Source organism: Taeniopygia guttata, chromosome 8, assembly GCF_048771995.1.
Source record: "Taeniopygia guttata chromosome 8, bTaeGut7.mat, whole genome shotgun sequence".
NCBI lineage: Eukaryota > Metazoa > Chordata > Aves > Passeriformes > Estrildidae > Taeniopygia > Taeniopygia guttata.
In genome coordinates, this window is record NC_133033.1 from 20,580,769 (window position 1) to 20,600,452 (window position 19,684).

Below are 19,684 nucleotides of genomic sequence, written 5' to 3' on the forward strand. Positions count from 1 at the left end.
CTCCACACTGACAGAGGGAGAGCAGAATCTCACCTCCTGTGTCTGATTATCTAAGGACTTGCACCAAATCCAGCTCAGCTGAATTCAAGAGCTAGCCTCAATATGTAACTCCAGATCTCACACAAACACTCCTTCTAAAAATAATTTCCCCATCATATGTGCACTTTTCACAGAGTGTTAATAGATCCTCCTTCGTGGCCCTACATAACCAGCTCCTTTCCAGACAAACTCAGAAGTGTCATTCTCACTCTCTTTAGTAAGAAGGGCATAAAGTAGTGCAATATCAAGGCCAGCCACCTCACACAGGGATACCTGGTAGCACAAAAATCAGTCTGGTTACAGAAGACCACACCAACTAAGAAACTCTGTACAGAAATAGCAAAACAGCTTTTGAAACAGAACTGAAGATATATTTGCAAGGTTAATACAGAGCCCCTCAGGCTAGCAGGCATCTTGTGTTCATTATTCTCTGCCCAGAAAGCATTTATCACTATGAATTCATTGAAAATTTTGAAGTATGATAATATGAGGCAACCAGACTTGCAGGAAAACCTCTTCCTCTCCTACAATCTGTTTAGGAGAGAAAGGAAAGGATATTTGTGTGTGTGTGTAGGAGACAGAGAGGTTTGAGGCGGGGGAGTATACCCAGAGGAAATACAAATACCATTTCACAGTGCAAGTGTGAGTGCGAGAACACAGTTTTTGTCTTTTATCTAATATTTTTGTAGGTTCCATGAGTGTATAAAGGAAAACTAATCCTGCTAATTTAAATTGGCTACAATGACTTGCAAAAATTTAAACAAGCTGCTATTGAAACTTCAGGGAAAAATATTTGAAAATTGATTGTCTTTTTCATATTTAAAATAAGGGGATAGACATTTTCTTTAATTATCTTAACCAAAAAAAGCAGGTTTTGTTACTATTAGAACTATGACCACATTATTCTATAATGATGATATTTGCATTTAGCATTCAATACCTCATGGTGCTAAACCTTTGGAAAATATACATTAATCTCAGCAGAAGTAGAAATAATTAAGTTTGCAAACAGCATCTGAGTGTGGGGCTGGGTGAGCCAGCAGGTGCTGTCTGTGGTTCTCTGCCAGGCCACAGCTTCCATAGGATATAAAACCCAAGAGGTGCAATTCTGATGTGTGCCCCAGGATTCATGTGGTGAAACATAAAAAGTCTGGGTTTGGTCCCCATTCTGCAAATTCTCTTACTTCAGCATTGTCTCAGCCATGCCACAAGTTAGGATTTTTCCCAGCTTGAGTCTGCAACCTTGCTTACATTGAATATCATTTATTCTCAAGACATTCCTTCACTTAATTGCAGGGTGAGGTCCATGCCATCTCTGAGTAAGGGCGAACTTTAGGATAGATGTTGAAAGAAGAGTAGCAGATGTTTAATGGAGAAACACAGATTTCTGCCACAAAATGCATGCCACAAAAGTCAAGAAAACTTTAAAAAGGCAAACTGTATTTAAAGAAGTGGATGAAAATACCCAGGATTTCAATAGTGATCTGCAGTTTCTGACTAACCCAAGTGGTGAGCCACAGTCCCATTAACAATGGCATTTAATCTTAAGAAAATGGCATTTCAGGAAAGATTTCATATCCATGGTTTTGTGCTACACACAAAGCCTCGCTTTCAGGGCAGACCTGACAAGAAGCTAGTTCTTGGGATTGCATTATACAACACACTGCTTATCCAGTGAAGGTGTTTTACTCCTTAACAGCCCCACATCTTATGCTAAATTTCACCTGTCTCGGAATGGTTTCCTTGCATTAATTCAGTTTAGGAATTGAAATGAACACAGGAAAAAAAAATCAATGAGAGGCTTAATCAACATGGCCAACCTATTGCATTAGATTGCTTCACACAATTACAATTCTTTTACATAGTTTAATTTAGATAACTGTCAGGTAAAAGAGGGAAAAATAGTTCTATACAATTAATGCAACAGAAGGTAACAACTGATTTAAGCAGCTGGCCAAAGCAGTTAGCAATGCATCTATCCCTTAGTTAAATTACTCTCCCAGATCTGCATAATACATGCATGACTGATATTTTTATCTAGAGCATTAAACCTAATGGCTGGTTAGTTGAAATACAAAACTGTTCCGAACAAATTCATGAAGTTCAGAGAGCTGGTATACATCCCATCTGTCAATGCATTTTAGTGGTCCCTGCAGCCCCATACTGAAAAATCTAAAAGACTCTGCATTTGTAAAGGACTGGGCACGTAATGGCAGATGCTTGAGTTTAACTATGTATTGATAAAGTATTCTGAAGATGTTTTCAGAATCTTAGGTGTAATAGCTTAGCCAGCTACAGCAAACAGCTAACTACACTTCTCTGTGTTTTCTTTCTCTGCAGGTATACCCAGTATTTCCAGTATTGGTAGTAAGTAATAAAACCAGTATTGTTTTGCATTGTCATTCAGCTTCATGGATCTGATTTCCCAACATCCCTTTCTGGGGTAGATAATGTTTCTCTGACAGCATGCCCTGTGGTGCAGGGACTGTGTATTGGCCTTCCTCTCTGGCATTAACATGTAACTGTTATTACACGGTCAGAGACAATGTCACTCCTTACATCTGCATTCAGCCCCAGATTTTCTGATCGATTCTTATCAGCAGATGAGCACTGAGTTCTATAAAACCAGCGTGACACAAAGAATTAAGACACTGTTGCAGAGCAAGTATCTGTTGAGCATTTTGAAGAAAAGCGTTTGCTAATAACAGAAGTATAGGACCGGTAATTTTCATATATGGATATGTGTGTGTACATTCAAAGAGCAAATGGAAAAGTTTATAAATAGAATAGCTTTCATTTCTATGAAGTAGATTAGCAAATGCAGCGTATCTGCTGGAATCTGCATTAACTCTAGTGGGCTTTGAACTCGGCTTTACTCCACAAAATAAATAGAATTGTGTTCCTTCACAGAATATTCTTTCCTGTACGCAATCAAAGTACCAAAATACAACTCTTAAACTATAACAAAACCATGACACTGCTACATAAATAACTACTATATGAATGAAATAGATGATTACTTAAATAAAACACATGAAGAGACCAAGTGACAGCAGCTGAGCTGTGAGCCTCAGCTAAGTTCCACAGCTGAGGAGTGCATACAGTCATGGCACGTTAGTTAATTGCCAATAAAGCAGGGAGGGAGAAATGGGATCCTGCTGTGGCTCAAGAAAAGAATATTCCCCACAGCCTCTGCTTTGCAAATACTTTGGGCACAACTTGCATAGTACAGGACAATCACAGTTATAAAATATCACAGTTGTTAAATGCAATTTGCCATACCCGCTATCCAAGTGAAAAGTTTTTAACAATTTGGGTAAAACTGTCTCACTTTTTATGATGCAGGGTCAGGACTATCAATTTATAATCAACTCAGTTTACTTACGCTCATGAATAGCACTGATTTGTTAAGCTCTAGACAGGCAAGTTAAATGCCATCAAAACTATCTCCCTTGCAAGTGTGAGCAGTTTTAGCAGCTGAATACCACAGCATCTGTTTTCTGCTTTAAATAGAAAACCAGCATCAATGACAATAATGTGCAAATGAAGGCCTTAAATCTTAATAATGTCATTTGCCTGCTCTAGTGTCTCCTCTGGTATTTGCACGCCTGCAGATTCATAGTGATGTGCTATTTTCAAAACCTTGTGTTTATACATATTTCATTACAAAAAAAAATTAACTAAATGAAAGAGAATAAGTTTATGTCACCATTCTCAGAAATATTCCTGCCATCAATAACAGAAATGGGATGAATGGGAAATAGCTCCTTGGAGTTTGATTGTGCTATAGTTTCTTAGTACTACTGTGTTGCATGGTCTATATGGTTGTGTTTTCACTTCACCCTCCATACAGCCTTCGTCACCACATCTACCATTTCTGAGCATCAGCAGATGTTGGCCTTTGAAAACTTAATAGGGAAACTCAAATACCTTTTGAACAATGGTGAGCTGAAAGGATGCATTGTTGACCTCTTTGTATTTTACACTGCAGTGATTAGTACAGTTTATTTATTACAAACAGAAAATTCTGTTTAACATTCTATAGGAGATACAAGAGATTCTGCAAATTTGTGTTTTCTCTTTAGTCTGCTGTAAATGTCTTGGGATAATATGTGGTAGAATTCAACATGTTTCTTTGCCTACTTAAAAAGGGTGAAGTATGAGCATCTCTTCATGAGCACACATAAATTCTGCTTGCTTTTTCCATGTGTTTTTTTCTTAAATAGCTCAGGGGAGAAATAATTCTACTTGCTTAATGTTTTGGACACCTTTCCTGTAACACAGGAATAGCAGAATTTTTGTTAAACAAGGGTATAATCCATAAATTTATCCTGTTCTCAAAGAGAATTTAACAGAAGTCCAATTAACACACAAAACCAAACAAGATTAATTAGTCGTGGCTGCTTTAATGGATTCTGCATGATTTTTGTTTTGTCTATGCTAACACAGTATTTGTTTTCATATTAGCAGAGTTTTTCCCCATCTGAGGGCAGGAAGTTACTCTTGGGAGATACAGTTTGGGTTTCATTTTGCCTGGCAGCAAATATCTACAGGGGGGTATTGGCTTTTATGTGCTCCCAGCTTTTTTCTAGTTTATAAGGAGGATGTGGTTGGGACAGGGGGATTAGAAACACTAAACTTCCAGCATGCAAAGAAGATGCCACCTCAAGCAATGTTCATTTAAAACTTTTTTGAGACTGCAATGAAAGCCAGCAAAGAAAAATAAAATATATTCACCAGTGTGCACATATATGTATTATTCTCTATTTTCCTTTTTTACCTCAAAGGATTTTGTATTAAAGCAGCTTAGCACTAAAATTTGAACACAAAAAAAGAGTGGTCATTAGTAAACATCCTTTCTGATCATCTAGAAGAAAACAAAGCAAACAAAGGAAAAAAAAAAAACCCCGAGAGCTTTCCCATTAAGGTCATTTGTACCTGCTGTTGTCTATCAGTTGAATAATAGGTTCTCTGATCATTTCCAGCATTCTTGATTACAATGCTGGCTCTTTCAGCATTTTTCAGCCCTGTCTGAAAAAATACTGGTGAAAGTGTTAGCAATTAATGAGTCCCAAAACCACTTCATAATTTTAAGCAATGCTTATATACAGTATGTAAATATTCTGAAAATTTCATTATTTTACTTGCTAAAATAATGATTGTACAATTTTACATAGAGCAGTGTATCAAAAATGTTCATTATTATTACCAAATACCAAGATTACTAATCTGTACATGTACACCTTCCAAAAGTTGAGTCTTCTAAGCCATTGCTTCTTTTTTTCCATAAAGCATAAATCCACTAATTATGCTAAACAGTTTGTTATAGAGGGTATAATTAGATAGAGGATAAGATAGACATGATGTGCAAATAGCTCTGTGTGGGTGATTATCACCTTAAAGCCTGCTGCTGGCAGATGAGTCAGAGTTTAGAGACAGACCATGCACCCAAGTGCAAGATGCAATCACAATAACCAAACAGTATTTTCTGCTTTGTTCTCTGTGTTTTTGTTCTTCTTTAGAGTCAATTTAAAATTAAGAGGGTTTTTTTTAGGATAATAAATGCAAGATGAAGATGTTAAAAAAAAAAAATGGGCACTTTCTTATTTTATTGTTTTCTTAACCTTGAAAAATATCATAAGTATTTTTCTGGAACTAAAATAGTGTCTGGATGAGTGTAGCTTTATTTGTTTTTCACATTTGTAATGAAATTCTAATGTGGTAAATATATACTTTAAAAGGTGGTGAGAGCAAATACTATTTTTTTTTTCATTTTTAATAACAACATAAAGTGTTTTGGACCGAATTTTGCCCTTTTGCATAACCAAGAAGTTCTCTTATTAAATCTTCAATCGTGTGAGCAAAGCCATTACCATGTCACGCTCTGGACTAGAGTCTATACACAACACATGTCAGCAGGGCATAAACATGCATAACTAGGTTGTACATTACTTTTCTATTATTATTTGAGGTCAAGTTTTACAGAAAGCTGTCCTGTTGAGAGACCATTAAGATATTTATCTCTTTAAAAACATTCAAATATTGTCTTCAGACTGTATCTATTATTTTGGACATATAAGCAAAATGTTCTCATTTCAATTTAATTGTATCCAAATCTGACCTTCTAATAAATAATATTGTTAATCAGGCCTCCAGTCTAAGGCAATCACCTTAACTAGATAACTGATTATAATATCAAGCCAGTATTTGTTTTCTCTCTTTTAATGCTTTGAAGCTCTTCAAATCTTTTGCTTTTAAAATTAGATTTTACATTACTGAGCTGAAAGAAAATACAAAATACAAACAGTCTTTGTGGTGTGATGTGCTCATTTGAATACTGGATCTGAGAGAAATTTACATTCCAAATAATTCCATTACGGGTAGTTTTATCTGGTAGCAGTCCCAACAAAGCCATTTTGCTGCTATATAGCCAGGATGTGACCCCTGAACGTGAGGAAGAAGAACTGAGCCCAGCATGGAGCAGGAACCACCTCTTTGCTAAAATCACTGGGACAAATTTATAAATAAACAAAGTTATTTTCAGGGCAGGGTCAGAAACCACCAGTGCTGCCCCAGGGAGCACTGCAAGGTCCTTGGGATGGGATCTGGGGGAGCCTTCGTTTCAGTTTTGGTTTTGCAAGATCCACCAATTTTAACAGATAAGAAGAGCTGTGCTCAGCAGTCTCAGACACAGCCACTGACAGTTTTGAGTTGTTTCTTATTCCTCTTCCCAGTTTTCCACAATCATCTTGAGTTAGTTTAAATCAGTCTGTCAATCACATAGTGTTTTCAATGCTTTTTGATTTGCTGTAATATACAGAGAACTATTCAGTTCAGAGTTATCTTTCTTTTAATCACAAATTAATAAATAATCCAGTGATAGAATGCTCTAGCAAATATCAACATTCCAATATGTACCACAGTACCCATGCAAAACACATGGCACTTGCAATATGCAAGTTGAGCTTAGTATCTCAAGGAAGTTTATAGTGAGTAGACATGACCCAAAAAGATATATTAAAATCTAATTATCTATAAAGCTTGGGAGGAAATTGCCAGGAAAAAAATGCATTTCTATGTTACCCTCTCATATTTTTCTTTCTGTTCCTTAAGACATGTAATCAGTTTATTTCACAGACTAAAGCAAAGAATGAGGTTTCCAAATCAGCGTAGTCATCTAAGAAAAATCTTGATTTACGGTTCATCAGTTGTGAATTATTGTACAATAATTCCAGGTGATCAGACAATTTTAACATTTTTATAGGAAAAAGCAGAACCAGTCCAAAGAAAAAATAACAACACAACCCCTGAAACCTATCAACAAAGTAATCCTTTTTTTTAATGAGAAGGTACCGAAATGTTTCATTCCAAAGTACTTGAATTCATTGTGCACTTTTACAAAAATTCTGTTGGAAATACTTAAAATTTAAGAATTTCCTCAGCCCTATTTTGAGAATCAGCCAACAATTTGTTCAGATCAGTGGTATATTTTTTCTGATATCTGAAGGTTTCCAGAGATGGATCCTTGGATTATTTTTAAGCCTCTAAAAAGATCGCTTTCTTTTATACTCTACAAGTGGACACATAAAGGACTAATTACATTTAAATTCTTCCAACAGTTATAAAAGCTGTTATGGCTGTGGAGCTACCATAAAACAACCACATCTTCACATTTATGCAGAATTCTCCTTTCTTCAAAGGAACAGGTATGAAACTTCCTACATTGCTCCAAGAAAGATTGCCTAATACTGGCAAAGTATTTTTTTCACTTAATAAAATATAAGGTTGATTTTAAAAAAAAAGCATTTCTCTCATTCAGTGATTTGATTTTGCAGCTTAATGAAAGTGCTAAAAGGCAAATGTTATGTGAGGTAGATTATCATAGCTTCAAAAAGACCAAAAGAGATAGAAATGCTGTAACAATGATATGATGATTGCAAGACGTGGTGGAATACAATCTGATATAAACACACTCGATTACTCCAGCAGCTGTTAAATCTGCCAGTGATTTCACTGAGCATTATTTCTTTAAAAACCTAGTTTTTTTGTTCAATATTAGCACCTAAACCAACTGTCATAATTCCAGTGTCCTCAGCAGGCATCTATAATTGAGAACAGATATTTACTGCTGCCTACTCATGGTTTAAAATAGGTAGCAGCAAGGCAAGCTTTCTGTGGCTAGAGACATGAAGATCTACTGAATCATTAAGTTTATACTGATACATTCTTAATTATTTTTTTTAATGGAAAGAAAGTTAGAAAACATCTTAATCAGCATATCTCACTGGGGTTCCTTATTGTTATTAAAAATTAAATTAATAATGATAGTTTCCAACACAAGTGCTCCCTGTCTGCCACCAGTAAGCATTATTTAAGACTTAGAGATTTATGGGTAGTAATTTCCAGCAGATGCACTGTCTGTGGGCTGGGCCTGCAGGATCGCTTGAGGAGGTGCTCAGGCACTGCTGGCTGCAGAGCACAGGTGCCCAGGCAGGAGCAGAGAATTCCTGCACTCCATCACCTCTGCCATCATCCCTGAGCAGGGACAGCCCCTCTCACTGGGAATACACTTTAATTTTACTGCCAGCTCAGTACTTGGTTGGAATGAGAAACCAACAAAATGCCCATTAATTGCCACAATAGTGACAGGGTTTTTTTCAAGTGCAGCTGTCTAGTTGGAATTAGGCTGAAACTACCCATTCATTTCCTTCATTTCTCCAGTTTGAAACCATGATATAGCCCATGGTGCAGACTGTACTTCCAATGAATATTTGTGACAGATTTTCTTCATTTAATATTGGAAGTAATTCTGATACTGTATATCAGGGAGGAAATTAAAAAAAAAAAAAAGATTGAGAGGAGAAAAATAAAATAATCATACATCTAATAAATATAATGCAGTAAGTTTGCCCTTACTTCATGAAAGTAAAATTTTTTTCCAAAAGTTACTTTCTACATATAATTGGCTTTGGAACAATAGTAAGTAAAAATGCAAAAATATCCAATGCAAATATAAAATGTCATCTCTGATTTTTTATCAGTCACACAGCTTGCAAACCTCCACTGTTAAAAATGCCTACAGTAGCTTCACTTTTAAATAATAACACTCAAACATACGTTTAGAAACTCTCTTTCACATTTCTTAGCCTTTCTTACCCAGAATAACAGTCATGGAATATTTTACAGTAGACTGAAATAGCACATCTTTTAGAATACTTACTCCAAGATTCATTTATTATTCTAGTAAATAATGACTCTAATTACAAAATGCAGTTTCTAGACGTGGAACTACTCTGGAAAAAATTGGTTTATCTAGTCAACTTCTCTATAAATAAAGCCCTTGGTGGTAATCACCAAGGACTAGAAGTATTTTCACAGGTTGCTGTAAAAGAATAACTAGCTGCTAAATGAATCTTCCCATGCCTGTTCAAGGGATGACTCATCTGCTCCAATGTACATGTGGGAATGGCATCCAACATTCTTAGACTTGGACATCTCACCTACATTTTCAGATAAAGCATTTTAAGTTATCACCATTAAAAAAACAGTCAAAGATACGAAGAAAGACCTTTATCAAGAAACCTGTAATCTTGATGGAAAGACAGGCCATGAATAAAGGCTATGAGTAAAATATATCCTCTTTCCCAAAGACTGAAAAAAACCCACATAACAGAAGCTTTAAGTCTAAGGAGCATTAACCACATTACCAAGCAGCAGCTGGTCTCAGCTGGGTATGACCCTCAACAGCTTCATCGAACTTTGAAGTTGACCCTGCCATGAGCAAACTGTGGAAATAAATGACCTCCAGAAGTCCTTTCAAATAGGGTTATAATTATCAGTAATAACCAGTAATAATCACTAGTAATAATACTTAAAGGGTAATCTCCAGGCACTGTAAATATGCTCTTTATTGTTTTGGATGCCCATTAAGAAACTCAGTTCACTGTTATCTAATTTAAAGGGTCAAGGAATTTTTAATTATTTTGCAGTAAGTCACAACCTCCATTTTAAGTAAGTTTGCTAAAACAAGCACAGATCTATAACATATATAGAATTTCTAAGAAATATGTAAAATTTTTTTCTGCTTTACAAGGAATGATTTTACTTGGACATGATATTACTTAGAAAAATCATAATCAGGATAAATTATATATTAAATATTACTGATTATATCTGTTTGATCATGTAAAGTATCTGTTTTACTATGTAGGACCTACAGTTTATGAAATTAAAAATTCCAGAGGGTTAGTCCTAAGACCACTAGTCATGTAATTTTTATAGCAGGTGTGCCACACTGTACTCAACAACACAAGTAAGATATTGGAATCTCCAGTCTGAAATGTGACCTGTTTTCTACAACAACTCTGATGCTGCACAATGGCTAAAAGAAAAAAAGGCTCAGGGGACAGCAGGACAACATAGGCCACAACGATTGCTTTCCCTTTAAACTCCTGATTTTTATGTTATGCCTAATATCCAGTCACTTTAAAATGTTTAGGTCAAGTCTAAATGTTCCTAAATTGACCAGAATTTGACAGGGAATTAACTGTGCAATTTGTCAGTGAGTGTCTGAAGAGGAGGAAGGTGGTCTCCCAGGTGCTTGGTAGCAGTGTGTCAGTGGAGGGGGTGAGGGTTACCACAGAACCTCACTAGGTACAGCTCGGAGATATTTCTTGTCATCCACTCTGACTGGGGCACTTGCACTTCCTATGTGTGGGAATTGGTGGATCTGGCCTGTAGAGGCAGGTTAATGTCAGTCAATACATAGACTGCTTGAGAATCTACCCAACTGGTTCAGTTTTTCTTTCTTCTATTTTCTTGATTGGTAAGGAAAAAAACACAAAAATGCAAGAATCTGATGTAATTGTAATTAAATTCCAAGCTGATCCATTCAATTGCAGAAGTCTGCCTAACAGCAAATGGCACATTGCAGGTCCCCGTCCTTTCCTTTAATTGTTCTCTGTGTGGGAGGACTTTAGGGACAGACAGCCCATGTGGCCAATTTCTTTTCACCCTTGAAAAATGGGTCAGAAGATACTTTGGGATGCTCTCCTTCCCATATCAGATGTTTGAAGCCCCTGTCATTTTGTCATAGCTTCCCCTTCAGGTTTTCCATTAAGATGGATATAACAGTGAAACTCACCATCTAGATAAAGATATACAGGCCTGGCCCCTTGATGCCAAGCAGGTTATGACAACTGCAGTCTACTCACTACCCAGCTGAATTCCTCATGGATGGAAGAGAAGGAATAGCTCTCTCCCACTAACATCACCTCAGTGAAGGCTGATGTGACCCTTAAGAAGAATTCTGTTTGTTTCAGACAAGACACAACCACTGCAGTAGTCAGAGAAGATTATAAAAACATGGCCCCAATCTAATGTTCAAAGCTAGGCAGAGGGAAACAGAGAAACAAGTTTTCTTTCCTTCCTCAAAATCCCATCCCCTTCACTTTTAGCTCCAAGAGCCAGCACCATTCTGCTAAGGGCTGTCATTCCTTACTTCCCTAGCCCCAGAACACATTAATAAAAGGACATAAAGCTCTAAAGAGAAACAGCTAATTCTACTGCTCACACAAAAAGCTTCATGCAAGTAACACATTTTGTAGAACTTATAAGAAATTTAGATATTTAACATTATGATAAAAAAAAATAAATCTGTAAAATACATGAGCAGAGATAACAGGAAATAGATGAAACACACAAAAGTGTGAAAGCCAAAGAAGAGGCCCACTCCACTGGTAAATATATTTCTTCTGGTAACAGATATATAATTCACTCAAAAGGCCCTGAAACAGGATGTTACAGTAAGATATGTGTCTTCGGTAAGAACTCCATATTTGTCTGATACTGTCGTTTTATCTCTGCAGAGCAGATTTAACACAATATGTTCCTGTTTTGTTCCTGGTGTTACAGCCATATATATTGGCCTAGGATATCTTCTTGTCATGAAAAACTGTATTTTAAGCCGCAGAAGAGAAATTGTTATGCACAGTATTTTATGTCCATTTGGTGTTTTGGGAATCATCAATTGCTTGTTTTCTTGTTCACTGTGGAGTCATGTTCTGTTCTAGTGCAACTTAGACTAGTCCAGTAATAGCTGTGTGTAATCTCTGTCTTTGTCCATATGCTTGCCTGTTTAGAACAATATCACAGATGTAAATAACAAAACCTGATTTTTCCTGATGCATGCAGATCCTCCAAAGTTTGATAGGATATGGCCGAATATTTCTTCCCTTGAGGTTTCTAAACCAAACCAAGGTAGGATGCTGTAAAATTCCTAGTGGTCTAAAGGTACTGAAATTGCTCTCAATGAGTCCCACCTGGTGGCAAATTAGTAACGATGATAATCCAACTCATTTTTCTCTAGTGCTAAGTAAGTCTATCCTGTGAGAAAATAACTATAAAACAAACCTCAACTGGAAAGGGAGTCTTCCAACACTCAGACTGTGCAAATTACTGCAAATATGGGAATAGTAGACATGCAGACTAAAATCTGTGATTACACAGAAAGCCCAGGATAATTTTGGATTTGTTTAGATAGCAAAATCTGTATTTGGGTAAGTTTTGGGATTTTTAAGTTAACAAAGGTTGTCACTGTCAACCTCAAGAGCATTTTTAATGTCTTGTTTCCACTTTGTTTTCCCAAGTGAGCTGAGAAGCATCCTCAGCTTTCATGCCATCCACAATACAAGCAAGTTCTCTGCAGGAAAGACCCATGGTTTTCTACAACTTGAGTTCTACACAAAAAATTACTCCCATACTGTGATATGACGATTAGCACTGAAAGAAACAAAATTAATTTTTAAGATGACTAATAAAACTAAGATCCTTTGTTAGTTGAAGAAGTATTCAGCTATACTTCACATTTCAAAGTGATTGCTCATTATAAAAATAATTTCCTTCTGTTCTTATTTATTGCCCTTTCCTCCCGCAAAAGTCCCTGCAGAAATCTGGCCTGTGGCTTGCTTTCGTGTTCAAAGGGTGTCCTGTCTGTGCTATAACACACAGAGGTGGAGAATAAAATTAATGAAAAGGCAATCTAGAAAATGGCCCCTAAACCAAATGAGATGTATTGGGAATCTGTTGGGAATTACACGAGAAGGGCTGTAATTAAGTCTATGGATCACGATCACCAAATCAAACATACACCATGTGCATGTGAAATGTACCATGTTATACGTGCAAGTCTCTATGTGCCCAACAAAACAGAAAATACTAATTGATCTGTGCTCTGTTGAAGGATTAGAAATGTACTTTCGTTTCAACTATTCACCATATATTTAAAACAACCTATCTCTGATAAATACCTAGCATTCCAATTTCATTTCGCTCCCATTGTATTTTCCAAGTTTTTGCATGTCTTTTTTAAACAAACAAATAAACCCCGCCCAGACTGATCTCTTTTCCTCTGCTCTCTGTAAGGATTAGCCTGTGTTATTCAGAAAAATTTTAAATCAAAACATTCTCAATTAAATTATACTTAGCATTTCTAATGGATTTCATTGCTTAATTATATTGTGTATGATCTAAGACCTAACTTCATTGCAAAATATGTTTTGAACAGCACAGAATTATTCAGTGTTTCTTCCCCTAAAATAAGAGTTTAAGTAAATTTAGTTTTGATGTTTCGGTAGGAAACACAAAACACAAAAACTTCAAAGCATTTCTATTCAGCTTTTGTGTGTTTGCAGCATATTGTTACAGTGTTTAACATATAGCATAGATTAAATATTTTATTTAAGGATAGTGTATGAAAAGAATGATTACAGAAATCTGCCAATATCTAAACATTTTGTTGTGGGGTTTAGCTTTATGGTAATTGGCCAGAATAAATGTGCATTCAAATTCAATAAAACCCTTTTCAGACCACCCTGGTTACCATATAGTCATTTGTCATGGATTGGTAGAAACCACTAAATAACTTCTAACACAAAACTGCCATAGTGCATAGATGTAAATTACATTCCCTTCCTTGTCATTTTCTGTAACTTTACCCTTTCCTTACAAAAAAATAACCATTGTTAAATCCAAAAGTTAGAGAATAAATATGTTTATTTTAATATTTTGATTTGTACCTATTATGATAATTTTTCTAATTTGCTGTTCATTTTATTACCTATCCAGTTGCTCCCAAATTAGCTATGTCAACTGTTTCTTCTGTTCAAGTTGCAAACCACAAGAGAGGTAGGAATTCTAGGATTCATACAGTGATCCCATAGTGCTCTGTGTTGTGAAAACATTGCACTGTATGAATCTGGAATATCTGTGGAGTGTACCCATTAGTTTACTGGTGAGGCATCTTCATTGAATACAACAGAAGCATTAAGTCACGTAAACATAAGCCATACAAAGAAAAATAAGTATGCTTCTTAGACAGTTGTTGGTGGCAAATAAAGCAGCATGGCATTTATTTTTAAAGGAGTTATATGTATGAATATGACTATTCAGATCCTTGCCTAGAAAGCAGATGTTTCTGGAGTCTTGTTTTCCTCAGTGATATGCATAAATTGTAAAAGAGGAAACATAAGCAGATTATTTGAGGGCAAACAATCCATAAAACATCAATTGTCCATGTCCTCAAGAAGTATCTGTAAATGCCATGGAATGTAAAGCATTGTTGTGTCTTTTAATGCATTGTAAGTGTGCCTTATGTCTTCATTTTATTGTAAGTGTGCAAATTCAGAGCACAGGCATTACATTTTGAATTGATGTTCTAGTGTTCTATAAAAATAATGGAATTTTATGAATATAATAAAGGATGCCAATATTCTTTCTGACTTACAGGCAACCTGTTTCATTTGCATATTTGTCATTCACAGTCTGAACCCTGAGATCTTTTCATTGTTTTTCCCCATCGATTTATCTGTAAAGAGTATGTATGAAGATGTTTTGTCTTTCTGCAGCTATTGTGAATATCTCATTATTCATAAAATACATATGAACAAGGAAAAGGGTTATTAAGAAATGTCTGAACTTAGTTTGACCCGTTTGATGAGATCATGGTAATGAGCCATACTATTTGCTATAAAGCAGGTAATTTCTAAGGTTACAATGAAATCTCCTTTGTTTGCCTTAGTGTATGGAGGAGGAGCACAGAGTGACTGGAAAATGAAAAAGAAAAAAACAATTTAATGACTTGTGAATGCACTTTTCTTGAAATATGGTTTGTGCTTTTAATTAAAAAGTGGCACTAATAGCTGTCTCATGCAACCTGTCTTAGTTTAGAGATTATGCTACCCTTCCTTGTATGTTTATCATTGTTTCATGTGATGACATTTCATGTTTTAATGGTCGTAGCTGAAGTTTCCACTGATCTACATTCCTACAATAATAGTATGTTATCTCAAAGATGTAAGTGCATAGCATTAGAATGGGGGGGAAGTGTTCAATTTATAGAAACAAAACAATTAGATTATCAACTTTGTGAGCCTACTTCAGTGGGTAGTTATATTATGCTTTCTGCAACAGAATAAAGATTGTTTCAATAAAATCATTGCATTGGAAAATAGTCAGGGAGGCTCAAAGAGTCAATGCTTCTGTGAGTTTGCAAGGGATTTGACAGTTCCTGAATTAGCCAAAAACAATGATCACATCTAACCTGGCAATCCCTTTTCCCTTCACATTAAACCTATCTAGCTGTCATTACCTCTTCTGAGATTTTTAGTTTCTGAACCATTCACTCCTTATTGTTATTCAACTTCTCTGTGTCTTTTCTGACATGTGGCACTCAGAACTGAAAGCAGCATTTTCTAACACTGTAAGAAGCTCATGTCATTTCACAATGGTTGGTAAACCATGTGCAGCCTGATTTTGATACTTTTCCCCCATCTCCTTCAGTGTTTGCATGACTTTGCCAGTGTGTGACAGTGCTTTAGGCTGCTAGCCAGAGCTGTGTGCCTAAAGACCCTAAGCTGTGCTTCTGACAGGCCTAACAGGCAGAATACTTTCTGGTTAAGGTGAACCACATGATATGCTGGAAGGGCCATACAGCACTGCCAGCTTTCCTGCTGGCACAGTGCTGAATGCAATTCTGTGTGCTATGTCTGAGTGGCTTGGGGTAGCACCTCATGTAGCCAGTAGAAAAAATAATTCCATTTTGATCATAGGAGGACTTTCTACATAGCTTATTTGATTCACTGACCAGGCCAACAACAAAAAATTACTGCACTAACAAACAATGTGGTGGGGAGGCAGGGGGGAAGCAAATGTTATCACAAAATTGATTTAAGCATTACTTGCCATTTCTTTTTTTTTTTTTTTTTTTTTCCCTTTGCCATTGCTAATGTTTTATCAGATGTTGGACTGTTTTTGAGTTAACTGTGTTTTTTTCTACACCACATAGCATTTACTAGTCTGATCAAGACTACTAGAGCACTCCTGTACCTTAGCATTAGTTTACTTTGAGACTAAAACTTTGTTTCCCACAGCACAGTTGTTACAAAAGAACAATACCCATAGAAATGTAACCAATTTTAAAAACTGGTCTCTTTGTTTACCTTAAGCATTGATGACCCACCTCTGAACATGAGCGGTCCTTCTGCATACGTTTCAGAGCGTGTGCATACATCCAGGTGCTTCATAATTATTGGCAGTTTCTTCACTCCAAATCATAACTTGGAGCAGGCCTTGTGTTAGAGTGAATTGCTTCATGTGCAGCTTTTGTTTTTGTGCTGTTGTTATGCCAAATTATATGTGGTAGTAATATAATTGAAGGTGGTATTGCAGTTTCACAGTGGAAGTAGTGCAGTCATTCATTCATGAACTATTTTCAGTTTCTTTCTGCTGCCTTAAATACAAAAAATAATGTAGCATAGTCAGCTTTTCTTTATAGTATATGGGCAAATTATTTCCTCTAAATTCACCTGGAGTATGGAAACGTTTATGAACAACTCTGGCCAACATATCAATACACTATTATCTCACCAAAACAAACTCTCTGTTGGGAGCAGAAGACAGATTCTTTGTCAGACAGAAAGACTGACAGCCTTGCTTCTGAATGTTGGATTCAGAAAGATCAGATTGCTTATCACTAGTCATTCTTTCTTACTTTAAAAATCAAACACATAAACATAATCACACCAGTTTTCCATTACTCCTGTTTGCTAGTGCTATTTTCCACTTTTAGATCTCATCTGTTCCACACAGGCAGCTTTCACTTGAGCAAGATGGATATACTTGGGGAGAAATGCTGGAGGGTGGCTGGCTGAGATGCTGAATCAGACTGACCAGCTGCAAAAGACAACTAACTAACATTTTTTTCCTCTCTACTCAATTGTGTCAAGTGGTAACATACTGAGACTGATACACCAAATGTTTTCCTGTTCTCCAGCAGCTACTGGTATCAAAATTATCAGATTAGCACAAACAACAAAACACTGGTTTAGCAGAATAACATCGAAGAGAACAAGAAATATATGTTAACTAAATGCGTATATGTAAAATGGATTAATGTTTTCTGGCAGCAGAAAGGCAGCTCTCAAGATTGAAACATATGTTGTGCTAAGTGTCTAAAAAAAATTAATCTATTTACGGTCCAGTACATCAGACAAAAGCCAAAGATATATCCATGTATTGGGAGTGCAGAGCATACTCAGAAACATCTACTGTAACTGTTGTTTCTTTACAAAAATACAGACAGGCTCAAATACTTATGTGATGACTTACTCCACCAGTCAGGGGGATGATCAGGTAGCCCAGCATAATCAGGAGCATACCAGAGGAAAGGCAGTGCAGGGGACTTGGCCTCTGTCATATATGGAAACATTGTACACCCTCTGCTACAGCTTTATTTAATTACAAGATAATTTCAAGACCTCAAAGCCCTTCCAAGTCACTGCATCCAGTGCTCCATTATTGCAGGAAATATACTATAATTTATTCTACCAGTTAATAAGCTACATCTGTAAAGTGTGTTTTGTCACAAATGGAAAGTGTTTGAGAACCTCACTGCCCTAATGCCTAGATATCATCTTCTAATTTCCAGCTGAAATTTCCCAACAGCCAGCTAACACCCATTTGTTCTTGTGCCAGCATTGTCCATTAGGATGGCAGAAGGCTTAGCTCCTTGCTGTATTTATACAAGGGGATACCTTCTATCATCAGTTTGCTATAATAAACATGCCAAATTTTCCTAATCTTCACTTTTTAAATAGACTCAACTTCTCTGATAATCCTAGTAACCTTTCCTGCATTCATTCTGGACTCATAATCCCAAAAGCTGAGTGATCAGGCTCACACAAGTGTTCTACAAAACACAGAGCTGTGTCTTCTATAATGTTATTGATACATTTCTGATTTTTTCTTTTTTCTGCATAAAGCCAAGTATTGCTTGTGATTAAAGACTAAAAGGCACTAGCATTCTATATTTAATGAAGGATTTTTTTTAAGTGGCTGTCATGCCAGCTTCATTTCAGGTGGCTGCAGTAAGCATGCTTTCTAGTCAGTACACATTTCAGAATTTTCATAATCTTTTCTAGCCCAACTGTTTTTCGTCTCGGAATACAAAAATTGGTTAATCCTTACCTCAAAAGTACAGTTGATGTAGTTCTCCAATAACTGTCTTCCTTCCTTTTCTTCACTGTTAATCGTTTTAGGAGGTGTTGGCCAAAATTGTCAAACTAGAGATTTATTTGGTCATGAATTAAAACACTCTGGTTCTCAAGGTGCCTAGCAGTTACAGCACCCCAAGTTCAATAGCATTTTTGAATACTCTCCATTTCTGTCAGAAAAAAAAAAAAATCTACTTAGTTGTGGATTTAATCATAATTAAGTTTGACAATTTTGTCCATTGAATTTAACATTCTTAATAGGAGGAGATTTTTCCCAGGTCTTGATTTATACTCATCTCAAACGTGCAAAAATATGTGCATTTCTCTCAGTGGAAACTGAACCTCCAGTAACCCTGAAAGGTTTACAACTGCAAATGCTTCAGTTCCATCAGGTCTACCAACAACAGCCAACCTCCGACATCATGCCATGGTTGTCGGGTCATGCTAACCTGCCTGAAACCAGCTCCACTTCCATTGCAGATAAACATCTGCTGCTGTCCATGTTACATTGATTAACATGTATGTGCCATTCATTCATACTTCTGCTCATGGTTCATTTTTACTAAGCATGTAATGTGCTATTACTCTGCTGCTGTATACACTTTGTATACATTTCTGTTCTTCCTTGAAAGACTGTGAATGCTTCGGGCACTCCAACCGGTGCAGTTACATCGAGCTGCTCAATACGGTCATTTGCGTGAGCTGTAAGCACAACACTAGAGGTCAGCACTGCGAGTTATGCAGGCTGGGCTACTTCAGAAATGCTTCTGCAGAGCTGGACGATGAAAATGTGTGCATAGGTCAGTCCCGGGATAACTGCGCCTTTTCTTCTGTGCCTTTTCAGCTCCTGGCAGCTGCTAGGGACCACTGCTGCTTACTTGCCACTTAAGCCAGAATGAGCTTTTTCAATGGATCAGAACATCTGTGTAGACTTCTCACCTCATTTCTATTGCCCTGGTAGCCCCAAGGAGGCATTTTGAATCTGTAAATGATGAGGAATCTCTCTGGCTATGGGTCCTGGGTAGACTTTCCCCAGAAATTGGATGTGCTGTCCTTACACAGTAGAGAGCTACACTGGGGTCACACATGAAAATCAA

General features: G+C 36.6%; 1 protein-coding gene across 10 annotated transcripts in view; it reads left to right on the forward strand.

Moving 5' to 3' along the window:
- The window catches only part of NTNG1 (netrin G1), a 152,012-nt gene that overhangs the window by 102,079 nt on the left and 30,249 nt on the right, over positions 1–19,684 (forward strand). For 4 of the 10 annotated variants that reach the window (XM_072932590.1, XM_030279313.4, XM_030279308.4 and 1 more), the window contains exons 5-6: positions 2,380–2,406; positions 19,220–19,387. In XM_072932590.1, the coding sequence (XP_072788691.1) occupies positions 2,380–2,406; positions 19,220–19,387 (195 nt within the window). Of the gene's footprint in view, positions 1–2,379; positions 2,407–12,231; positions 12,298–14,163; positions 14,224–19,219; positions 19,388–19,684 lie in introns of all 10 variants that reach the window. The other 6 variants (XM_030279312.4, XM_030279316.4, XM_030279314.4 and 3 more) reach the window with 4 other exon arrangements.